This window comes from Cryptomeria japonica, chromosome 3 (genome assembly GCF_030272615.1).
Source record: "Cryptomeria japonica chromosome 3, Sugi_1.0, whole genome shotgun sequence".
NCBI classification, from domain to species: Eukaryota; Viridiplantae; Streptophyta; class Pinopsida; order Cupressales; family Cupressaceae; genus Cryptomeria; species Cryptomeria japonica.
The window spans coordinates 503,167,350-503,180,031 of NC_081407.1; the positions used below are offsets into that span (position 1 = coordinate 503,167,350).

The 12,682-nt window shown below is 36.1% G+C and overlaps 1 protein-coding gene across 3 annotated transcripts in view; it reads left to right on the forward strand.

The window, feature by feature from the left end:
• Nucleotides 1-5,377: 5,377 nt before the first annotated feature.
• The window catches only part of LOC131045463 (uncharacterized), a 285,469-nt gene continuing 278,164 nt past the window's right edge, over nucleotides 5,378-12,682 (forward strand). For 2 of the 3 annotated variants that reach the window (XM_059218422.1, XM_059218423.1), the window contains exons 1-2: nucleotides 5,388-5,570; nucleotides 9,078-9,251. In XM_059218422.1, the coding sequence (XP_059074405.1) occupies nucleotides 5,445-5,570; nucleotides 9,078-9,251 (300 nt within the window). In that variant the 5' untranslated portion in view covers nucleotides 5,388-5,444. Of the gene's footprint in view, nucleotides 5,571-9,077; nucleotides 9,252-12,682 lie in introns of all 3 variants that reach the window. The other variant, XM_059218424.1, reaches the window with a different exon arrangement.

Here is a 12,682-nt window from a genome sequence, read left to right on the forward strand (position 1 = left end):
TTGATTCACTATCATCACTTTCCACTATGGAGGAAGGATGAGGAGGATTAAAGGCCAAGCTAAGAGAGCTTTCCTTGAAGTGAACACTTCTCTCAATGAATAGCTCATGTGTCTTTGCATCCAAAAGTATGTATGCCTCGACATCCTTGGGATATCCAACAAATATGCAATGCTTACTCTGAGGTTCCAATGCCTTGTGCTTTTGTGGAGGTATGCGTGCCCATGTTGGACAATTAAAACCTCTGAAGTGTCTCACAATTGGTTTTCTACCCCACCAAGCCTCAAAAGGAGTCATGCCTTTCAATGCCTTGTGCAAAACCTAATTTTGGATGTGTGTGGCACAACTGATAGCTTCTACCCAAAAAGTTAGACCAAGAGAATGATCATGAATCATGTAGCTAACCATCTCCTTAAGGGTTGTATTCTTCCTTTCTACAAAACCATTTTGTTGTGGATCATAGGCAACTGCGCGTTGAAGAACAATCCCCTTAAGAGTACAAAATTCCTCAAGTTTATTGTTCATATATTCCCTTCCATTGTTAGTGTAGAGAATCTTAGCTCGGTTCCCTAATTGCTTCTCAACATGAGCCTCGGAGGCTAGAAACTTGTCAAAATTTTCACTCTAAGAAAGTAGACCAAGGTGAAGTGGGAGAAGTCATCAATGAAGGTGACGATATAGCGAGCCTTTCTTAATGATGACACTGGAAATGGGTTTGCTACATCACTATGAACTAATTGAAGAACTTTTAAAGCTCTTCAAGACTTCCTTTTGTCAAACTTCTATTTGGGATGCTTTCCTATGGAACAACTGGAACATGTACCATCTGAAAAAGCTAATTTAAGAGAGTCCCATGATCATATCCTTGGAGCTAAGTTGCTGAAGATAGCGATAATTGAGATGTCCAAACTGCTCATGCCATAACTTACTTTTTGAATTTGAATGAGTGAGCAAGGTTGTAGTAGGAGAGTGAGACACGAAGTGGGAGAATGAGTAAAGTTGAGTGTTGTAATTTGCATGTCCCATTACAACCAAGGCATCATCCTTAAGTTCTTTTACCACAATTAAATCAGGTGAAAACTCAAATTTCTTACTATCTCCAAAGTGATTGATTTGGTAGATTGAAATAAGGTTGGTACCTAAGTTAGGAACATAGTGAACATTCTCTTCCATCATCCATGTCAATCAAACCTTTCCCTTCAACTTCTAATTGTCTATCATCACCTATGAAAATGTGAGGTATCTTGGATGGCTCCAATGAAGAAAATTGTTCCTTTGCAGAACCCATGTGATGAGAGGCACCCGAGTCAAGTATCCATTGTTGTGAAGAACCTGTAGTTGCCACACACGCTTGCCCTTTTCCTTTTGACTATGAGAAAGTGGAAGGAGATGAATCCTTTTTCTTGTAGGTGGATGATAAATCGATGTTGTTCTTCTTGACAATGTTTGGCAACTCATCAATTTGCTTAGAGTGGCAACAATGCTCGTCATGACCAACTTTCTTGCAATACGAACAAGTTGGTTTCTCCTTCTTGGTTGAATTTTCCTTCTTGAAAGAAGATGAATAATTGCCTTGTTGTGGAGAGGATGATTGTTCTCTATCCTAGTGTGGCTTTGGCTTAGATTGATTTTGATTCTTGCCTTTGCATTGATTCCTTTGATTCCCTTGATTAACTACCAAAGCTTTTGACTTGGAAGACTTGAGAGTCCCCATGTTGATCAACTTTGCTTTCTCAAGCATCAACATTTACGTGAATGCATCAAATGATTGTGTAGTGAATGAAGTACCTAAAGTCAACCGATGGGTGTGGAAATTGGAAACAAAGGTTACATACTCTAATGGGAGGTTGTCCAACAAATTGTAGATCAGCTCTGTATCTTTCTTGTTAATGTCACCATCCTTGAGTTTTGTTGTTAGCTCAGTTTTGTTAATTACGTAGTGTTGGATTGTATCATCATTCTTGGGATCCAACATTGTGAGAACATTGTCAAGCTTGTAGCCCCTAATCTCATCAACTTGGCCATACAATTGACTAAATTTTTCCCAAGCATGTTTAATTGTCTGATATTTATCAATGTGAAAGATAAGTTCATCTGATACATACTTCCTCAATGTCCCAAGAGCCATAGTATTTTTAGTGAGCCATTCCATTCGAGCATTTGGATCAAATTTAGATCCGATAGTGATTCAATAGTTCCATCAATGTAATGAGTTAGTCCTTTTTCCATTAGTTTACTCCAAGCTTTGAGTTTCCAAAAAGCATAGTTATGTGGAGTCAGAAGTGGAAAATTAAGTGAACCCATAACTGAAAATGAAGGAGCATAGTAGATAGAGAGAGGTAAAATCACACAAGACACCCCCTCAAATTCACTCAAATCAAAGAACCCCCTCCCCCTCCCCCTACCACCCCCCAAAAGGATGATTGGGCACTTTATACTTAGTGTGTGTACAATGGACCAAGGCAAAGTGGGCTTCCTATTTCAATGATTACAACTACCACAAATAGGCTATAACAAATTGACATTTTTGATGCAAAAGACCTCACATGCCAAAATAGGCTAAAAAGACCAAGTTTTGAAAGTGATATTTCTACTCTGAATGATGAAAAACTAATAACACCACAAGAAAGTAGACAAAAAAATATACACTTAAAAAAAAATGACACTTGAAAAGGTGGTCAAATGAGCCTAAACGAAGCCCCAAAAGTTGGACAAACATAAATTGGACAAGTACAATTGTGAAAAACTGAAATTTCTAAAACAATTGTCCACCAAAATCAGAAAGTAATGACGACATAGTAAAGTATATGAAAAAATAGCCTAAATAAAAAAAAATTCACTAAAAAAAACCTCAAAATGACCAAGATACGATCCTTCAAAGTCGGATTACAAAACTGAAAAAGCTCAATGAAAGAGGGGTCTGCAAATTTTCAAAAAGTGTTGATGCAATGCTGATGTCAACAATATGTGAGCTTAAATTTAATGGCCATCTAACCATCGCACAAAAAACCCTCGCATGCATGTATGTCCATATTGTACGAACGGTTGCATACCAGGCTAATTGGGCATATAAATCTTTTGATGTGTCAGGTTGATTGGGTGTACATATCTACTGACATGGTAGGCTTATTGGGCATACAAATATGTTGACCTTGCAAGCTGTGTGGCAATACATATATGACGTGCTTGGTAACGTGGTGTTGACTAGGCTACGATGTGTTAGATGAGCTGTGAGGTCCACAGGAGTTGGGCGAAATAGAGCCAATGGGTTTTGGACGTTGGAAAGTGAGACATGTAACCACCATGGGAAAGGTTGTTGGTGATGTCTAACTAGAGAGGAGGGAGGTCACTAGAACGTTGGAAGTGGTCAAACAGAGCACGGGGTAGGAAACTACTGAGAAACACACGATCGCATGAAGATAAATGTGCAGGGTCTGCCAAGGTACCCTACAACAAGGTAGAGGGGCAAGTCTGCAAATCTGTACCCCAAAAAGCATTTTGATTTGAAAATAAAAAATTTTACACCTAAAAAAATATTTTACGATAAATTTAAATACAAAATGCTAAATAATTTTTTTGAATAGACTTGTACCACTTGCACAGGTAGGGCCGTACGACTCGCTTGCTATTTTTTTTGCCCCTAAATCAAATTTCACTGAATATAGGCAAATTTACAATTAAAATTCATGAAATGGTCTCCCAGACGCAATGGTGGAGTCAGATTTGGCCTCAAATGCTCCAAAAATGCACTATACCCCAAATCTACCAATATGCCAACCTTCAAAAACACCAACATCTCTCCAAAGTTGACTATCAATGACATCCTATTGGCTTTGATACCATGTAAGTATTGATTATATCAAAGGTGAATGAATGAGATAATGACAAGTCGTGACATGATAAGGGATTGAAAAGCTGTCATCCCACCTAAAGTGGAAAAGTGATAGTATGATACAACCATAAAAGGTGGATCACCCACTAAAGGTGGAAAAGTGCATCCACTATAATTGGATATGATACAATAATAACATGATAAGTCCACCTAAAGTAGAAATGCTCCAACTACTCCTATGCAATTCCCTAAATAAACTTAAGTAAAATGTAGTTATATCCTAGGAGATAAATAAAACAAATTAATTAAACCAACAAGATAGAACATTCAAGGATACAAACTGCAAGGTCAACTTATAACAACTACTAGGAGGTATTCAATTAGATATGATCTAAGGTGATGAAGAATCAAATCTAAAGATTAGGATAAAATATATAGCTCAAAAAAGTAATACTAAGATTAAACTACAAAAATAGCATGAACTAAATTCACGTAGAGAATGTTACTATCAACAAACATGATATCGAAAAGCTACCACAAAAGCCAAATATCATGAAAACTCAACCTAATCACATCGATAATGCTAAAAAAATGAAATGCAAAATGAAGTAAAACTCAAAATAACACCAAACTCCTTGCATTCCTTTGATTTTGCTTCGTCGTTTCTTCTTTCTCCTCTAATGTAGTGCAGCTCTCAAATAGGTGAATGCACATATGCAGCAAGCAAACATGATTTGATAACGTGATCGCGAGGGTATTCGAAGGATCATGGTTATGAAGATGACAAATGAGGCCTCAATTTATAGATTTCGAAGGTCGATTGGATGTACATGATCAATTGTAATCAATGGACATGATTGAATGTGAGGATGAGTTAAGTGAAGCCAAATGAGAAAGGTGTCATTTCCAAGTGGAGAGGGAAATGTAAGGTTAGTAGAGTTAAGTGGAGCGAAATTAGGGAAGTGGAAGAGCGAGGTGGAGTTAGAAGTGGAGATCAAAATGGAGGTGGAATTAACAAGTATTCATTTATTAATTCACTCCAAATTAGTAATTATCCAGTTAAATATTCATTTAATCTTGATAAAAGAATTAGGGAATTTATTTATCCTAAGAGGGACATGTTAGCATAAAGGGGGTTAAATAACTAAATGATTATTTAATCCAAGGAGGGAATTAGATCAAATTGATGGCAAAGAGACACATATTGAATGGTTAATAGAATTATTCAATTGAGTAGACAAGAAAAGTGATTTAGGTCAAAGCGACAGGAAGTAATCAAATTAGAGGACTGAAAAATGACACAACATCGATGAATGGTAAAGACCAAATACACAATAAAGAAACATGTTAAAAAGGGGAGTCACATGACCATTTTTTAGCGTCTACAATTACTTATACACATATCATTACAATTAAAAAAATCTAATAAAAATAAACCGAAATCATAAGTTAAAAAAAAAAAAACGAACATAGAAGTTTGAGACATTACAAATTATTTCTGGAAGAAATTACAATACTTTTTGTAAAGAGCATATATTTTAAAAGGGTCGGGGATGCAATTTCATAAATAAATAACGTAGGGGTTTTTGTGGGGTTCCCGCGCGGGCGAAGAGAATGGCGAGCGTGGCAGCGGCCATAGAGCAGGCAGAGGCAGAGGCTCCAAAACGCGTTGATGAGTCACTTTGGTGGGATTCCTTCCCTTCCCTCCTCTCTCTACTACAACGCCCTTCTCCCGCTCTTGTAAGTCTTTTACTCACTACTACAACCTTCAGTACAGTTGGAAATATGAATTCTGCGTTCATGTTTATAATCTTAAAATGAAAAGAATATTTTTACTTCATCTCGATGGTTATTAAACGGCACATTTATATACTTTTTCTTAGGTATCAAACAACCATTGTTACGAGATTGAAAATTCCGGAGCTGTGCGGGGAGTCTTTGGAGAACGTTGGATTTTTCATCTATTCTACATCTACAACTCAACTATCTAAACACATGCTACTATTATTACAAACATTGCGGAATAGGAAACTACTTTAACAACTAACCTACCCTAGCTATTTCGTAAAAGGAAAGGGCATATAGAAGGGGATAAAGGTTAGAAAACGAGGAATAGGGATAATTTAAGAGGATGAAGGTTAGAAAAGGAGATAGGGTTAGAGAAATAAAATTCAAGCTTCCACAGACACCATGGCACCCATTGTTCAAGCATTGAGTCATTTGGATCACAGGAAACAATTTGGGACTCGAGGAAGGGGACCTTGTGATTTAAGGAGGGATCCAAAATTCAAAGAAAACAATTGGAAGGGACTTGAGAGATGCGTCTATGTTAGTATGGAATACTTGAAGGGAGTGTGTGCTGGAAAAACATTACATTTTTGGCAGCTTACTAAGGCATCTTTGCCTAAAAGATAGAGAATCTAGAAATGTCATCCATTGGTTTTGAGTCACACCTTTAAGACAGTATTGTGCAGCATGTTGTTTCTTCATTCAAAAATATTGGGTTGATAGGGACCATGTATATATATATATATCTGAATTTATTTATAATATATTTGTTTTCTTTTAAGGTAGGTTGTGAGAAGTATCATGGTGGGGGCATGACAACACTATGTTGGCCTTTTGGTGGAATTTGTTTACGGTTCCATTTTGTGAAGGGAAGTGGCCCCTGTTGACCAATCTTTACGATGCATGTCCTGCATTGGTTGACCCCAACAGGATGTTAGCTAAAATCCACATAATATTTTTTGTGATCACTCAAATTCTAACTCATTTTAATCACCAAGATCCTAGGGTGAGCAAGGTGAGAGCACATGGGGGTAGAATGGCGATATAGAAATATTACAAGAAAGTTATTGGTAGCTAGTTGATCAATTTACAATCAAAATGCAAATGCAAAGCCACTGGCAGACTACAAGTGGAATCCGATCAAGTCAAAATTGTTGATTGCATGCACATCCAAGCAATGCTAAAACAGTCTAACAACTCAACGCTAAATTGGCAGAAATTAATGCAATGGGTCTAATGGTGAACCGACCAAGACCTTACAATTAAAATGTGATTCAATATGGAACCGTCAAAGATCTTCAATTATATTAAATATTACTTTTGGTGCTAAATCATTTAGTATTACAAAATGAAAGATAAGCATTAGCAAACAATTTAGAACCAAATCCAAGTAGAGTTATCCATCATTTTGATAACTGACATTTTGTTAAACATTTGGAAGAAGACTGGAAATCACATAAAATGATTTAACACCTTTTCACATGAAGAGCTGGAAACCAACGGAAAGAGGTAATAATCTCTGATATTCACATTAAACATTGAAGGAATGATGCTTGATCAAGATACTTTGTGGAATGGTATGGCCAGGTCAGATATAACTGTTTGAAGATCCCAAAGGACATTGTAACAACAGTTATGTGATTTGTAGCAACCAAGAAAATACACAGCACCATAATAAGTTGGTACGTCTTCCAGAAACCTTGAAAGACATGTGTGAACCGGTCTGAAAACATAATCAGCAAGCATTTAATAAAAGGTATGACCGGTTTTGAGGATAATATGGACAGCAAACAACACTTGTTTTTGGTGTAATTTGTATTTGAGCCCTTCTAAATTGTATGGACTCCCTTGGACATCATTTTTTGACTTTTTTTTGTCCCAGACTGGTGCAGCCTGGCTAAAACCCTCTTGCAGCAGGACAATATCACAAAAAATTATAGGCACGTATCTCTTTCCTTGAAGAATCTCATGTCTCTCATACTGTCACTTGATAGTTTCAGCAACACCAGGACGCTGTTTCCTTGATTCAAAACAATTGAGTTATTCATTTAGCATGTGCACCTCAAAAAAGAAACAACAACGAACCGGGATTTTATCAAGAAACAGGTTTATAGACAAAATTTGTGGGTTTAAGTGGTTAAGAAACCCAGTAGGCCTAGCAACTATTGAGTGCAAGTTGATGCCCCCATAGAATTGTAGGGGCGGCTCAACCTACAATTCTATGGGGTCCAGTAATGAACACATCCATAGAATTGTAGGGCATTGCTGGCCCTACAATTCTATGGGAGAGGGCCCCTGTGTATCACACGATATCTATCAGTATCTATAGACACATCTCTACCTGCTTATCGATGGATGTTCAGTTCGAATTTGACAAGATAAAGGCTAGGCTTGTCAAATTACTTAACCTCTGAGTGATTGGATTTATTGAGCCAATTAAGCTTGGTTGACTCCAGATATCCTTGTAATTAGATTCTAGTGAATGGTGTTTATGAACCCTTAGAACCAAAACAACTCTTTTGTCTCCCTCTTAATGTTTTGGATACAGATCTCATGACTTTAGGTGGTGGAGCATCAGAAGGCTTGTGCTCTGGTTGTTGCTGCTAGAAAGGAGAACAAGTGGGGCATTAATAGAGACTGCAAGGCATGTATTGTCAAGGCTATTATATGCCATTTGATGTGCATGCTATGTAAGTGTTGTTTATTTTTGGATTGTGAGATATTTTTCATGATTCATTTTATTCTTTGGTGATCAAATAAGTCTTTACTTTTATTCCTTAAGTAATTTAAAGTAATCTATTTTTCCACCACACTTTTTTTTTCTGAAACTTGGACTTATTTTAAGTTGTTTTGGATCCTACATGTATCATCTAAATTTTAGGATTGTATGGTGATTACTTTATTAGTGATTTTGCTGCATACATATTTTATGCTATTAACAAGTATGCTAGAATTTAGCTTGTCCTAAAATAGCTTTATGTTGAATTAGAGTTATACTGTCTCTTTAATTTCTTGATTGATAAGAATTTGGGAAGCTGAGCTTTATATCTTACATAATGTACTTTGTTCCTTAAATATGACTCTTTTTCTGCTTGCTATTAGAGCTTTTTACCATCCTTCTGAAATAACAGTAGTAGCAGTTGCTGGTTTATATACCAACATATATTGCTCAATAAGTACATTTTTTTAATTTTTCGGTTATGGTGGGTATATTTGTCTGAGACTTATCAATTGGTCATTTGTGACACAAGTACTTATTTTTTGCTTGAGTTTACAAAGCAATAACTGACATCATTATGAAGATATTACATCTATACTCTGATCATTAACTTTGTTTGAGAGGACTATATCTTAGGAGAGTTGTTTTGATCCTTCTTGAAATTTTGCAAAACAGATATCTACCATTTTATTTTGTTAGTTTATTTTATATTCCTGATTACCATTTCTTGTATATTGCAGTTGGAGAGACTGAGAAAACAGCATGGTTGTTTACTGAATTTATTATCAACTTTCAAACTACCCAATTCTAATTCAAGAACAGCTATTAATTGTCCTAGAGTAATAATTGGGGACCATAATATTGAGATCAAACCAGAGTTGAAGAATGTGGTTGTTCAGCTTAGTTCTTGTCTGGTAAGTTCAGCTTCACATTTTTCTATTTTCATGAGGAGAAGTATTGTTGCTATTCATTACCTTTGTCTTCTCTTCCTTATTCCTTTCCATATTGCTAATATCTTGGCTTAACTCTAAACAGATATCTATTTTAGAGGTTGGTATGTGTGAACTCCTATTTTCTATCACAAAAAGAATAATACGAAAAATCTCGACTTATAAAAGCTAAACTTAACATTTATGTTACCTTTTAATGGGGATGAGGATGACCTGTTGTGTGCAATCTTTTCTGAGTTTACATTTAGAAGCTAAGCTGCTAATAGACGAAATTAAATTGGGCCATCACCAATTAAGCTGGATGTCAGATTCGACAATTGAATTAAAGCAGGATGCTATTTTTGCTGCTCAAATTATCCTTCTACTCCCTTTGAAATGCTTGGCATTCTATATTTGTAAATTAAGATATGAAGTTGGACAAATTTGAATGGTATTATAGATTCAAACTCTATGTAATGTGGGTTTGAGATTTGTAGTACAATGATTTTAATGACTTAAGATTGGTGAATGTGCCAAATTAGGTGTATATAACCAAGCTGACCCTTACAATATTTGGATAATTTTTTTGTCACTTCCTAGATATTATGTTTTTCTGTTGCATATAAGTTGTTATTTACAAGTGCAGGGTGGTTATTCACAGAAGCATTATGATTTGTGAATATTTCTGTTTTGTTAAAATTTAGACTATGGTATGCAGACTCTGCTCTCAAGGCATTGTCCTAAATATTCTATGTGAATCTTTAATCAGAAAATAGATAACTTTCTGTCTACAAATTTTAGTTATCCTGCATTTCCTGTCTTATTAAAGTGGGTGCCCAGGTCAATGAGAAAACCCTGGAATGTGGTTGCACCATAGCAGAATAAAAGCACTTTAAATCAGGAGACATCATATCTTTTTATCGCATTAAAAACCCTCTAAAATATGAGAAAACATAACTCTAGTGCTGCCCAGAATAAAAACATAAAAAAGAAACAGAAATAAAGCACTAAATGACAATGTCAATTATCACTAAATATATGCACCTACTTTCAAGAATCCACATGCTAAATATATATGCATCACTAATTAGATGATTAAAATCAATTCCCAGCTGAAGGAGATTCACCCCCCCAAAAAATAGTTTTATTTTTTTAAATTTGTGCGCCAGACTGTGGGAGAACAATAGCTAATCATCTAACAAATAAAGTAAATACTTTACTTTTCATGATTAAGGTGTTTCCATCAAACCCAACCTCTTTCTTAGTATTTCAAACTCACCCTTTGACAAGGATTTCACAAAATGTCTGCAATCTGCTCACCTAAGGGAACATATTGATGAAACTACTACTCTCTTTTGAACTCAGTCTTTAAGAAAATGATAACAGATATGCATATGTTTGAGTGATCATGAGGTATTGGATTTTCAAAGAGTTGATGGAACTCTGATGATCATAGTATGCTATTGTTTACTTGACTGCTTGATTGATGAGTTTTGGCATAGTTGAACTACTTGCCAAAACCAAAAATTCGCCAAGGCCCGAAAAAAAACTCGACAAAAAACTTGGTGAAAACAAAGCAAAAAACTCAGGAACTTAAAAAATTGCTTTAATTTAATTAGCAATGCATTTTTTTTGCAAAATTCAATGGGGAGATGCATCCAATGAGTCAATAAATGAGTACACAAAAGAAACAAGCTGAGTGTAGATATATTTAATTGATTTAAATGCAAAGTGAGTACAAAATTGCATCCTCATGAGGAATGCTGATGGCTGGAAGCAAAATAGTAAATAGTTTTTGTAAAACTAAAAGTAAATACATCAATACAATTACATCTTCCTCTTCCCAGCTCTAGTAAAAACTAGGGGAGAGGTAGAACTAGAGGGTCTAGTCCTAGAAGTCTGTTGTGGCGATGCCTCCTCGCTTGGTATGGCTGGCTCAGGTTGTGGCTCGACCACCATCCTGGTTGTAGCTCTACCTCTAGCTGCTCCTGGAACTGGTAATGACTCCTCATCATCCTCATCCTCCTCAATGTCATCCAGTGTGAATCCAAATCCACCCCCCTCCTCCTCCATAGCCTGCCTCTTCAAATCATAGATGTCATCCTCAGTGAACAATGGAGGCTGCTCCTGCAATGCCCAATCACTATAAGGATCTCTATCATCCAAATCAATTAGACTACTTGGTGCTTCCTCTACCTTCCTTATGCGCAAACGAAGATTATATTGCACAAAGACAAGGTCATTGAGGCGTTTTTGAGCTAACTTGCTCCTCTTCTTCGTGTGGATGGCCTTGAACAAGCTCCAATTGCGCTCACAACTGGATGAACTACAAGGCTGACATAAGATTTTGAGGGCAAATTTTTTGATATTTGGGGTATTTCCACCTCAACTTTGCCACCAAGCATCTGCAAAACAAAATATTAAAAAGTTAGAAAGCAAAGTGAAAAGTGAAAACATATTTTATCAAAGTATCAATTACTTTAGACACCAAATATTATACCTAGGGTTTGAGTGGTTCTTCCTCTCCTGGCCAGCTCTGAAGAGAATAGCTTACCTCTTGCTAATGAATCTTATACAGAACCTTATGCATGTTGCACATTCCAACATGACATTTTGTTAATGTTAAAGCAAACTAAGGAAAAATCAGAAAATGTCGAAGAATGGTTGAATAAAGAAAATGAAAAGTGGACCCCACAATAAAGACAAAAAAAATATACTGAAAAGAAAAATATTAGATGGAGGAGAAAAGGAAAAGAAATACATTGTAAGATAAAGCAGAAAACTTATATATCTCAAACATACAGTTTGAATTTTTTTTTAGCTATGGTATGACTTGATAATTTATTGCACCCCCCCCCCTGTATGGTTTGACATTCCATCACCTACTGTACAACCTATTTCTATTCTATCTGCTACTGGAAGAAACATTTTTTTCTCTTTCTTTAGCTGTATGACCTTATGAACACCATACGACCTCTATTTTGTTTCAACCTCGTTGTATGACCTATTGGTCTTTCCTGCATAGTGACTGCTGTATGGTCTGTTGTTGCTATATGCCCAAACTTGCTGTTTTCCGTACAAACATCCTCATCTTATTCTATCTTATGCGCAACATTGAGTTCTCCTCACCATACGGTTTATATAACAGTGGGTTTGTACAGTCCCTTCAACTTGCTTCCTTCATTGTACTTCTTCAAACACTTGTCACTTTACAGTTACTCTTGTCTTTTCCATAGACATTGCTTCTCATGATATATTGTTTAATCAGTTCTTTTCCTTTATTGTGCTGTATGGTCATATGGACTGGTGATGTTGTACAACCTTCCTATATGGCGTGATTTTCCTCTCCTTCCTGATGCTATGTAGCCTTTGTCATGCCTTGTTGAAATGGTACAATCTACTCCTTCACCTTCTAT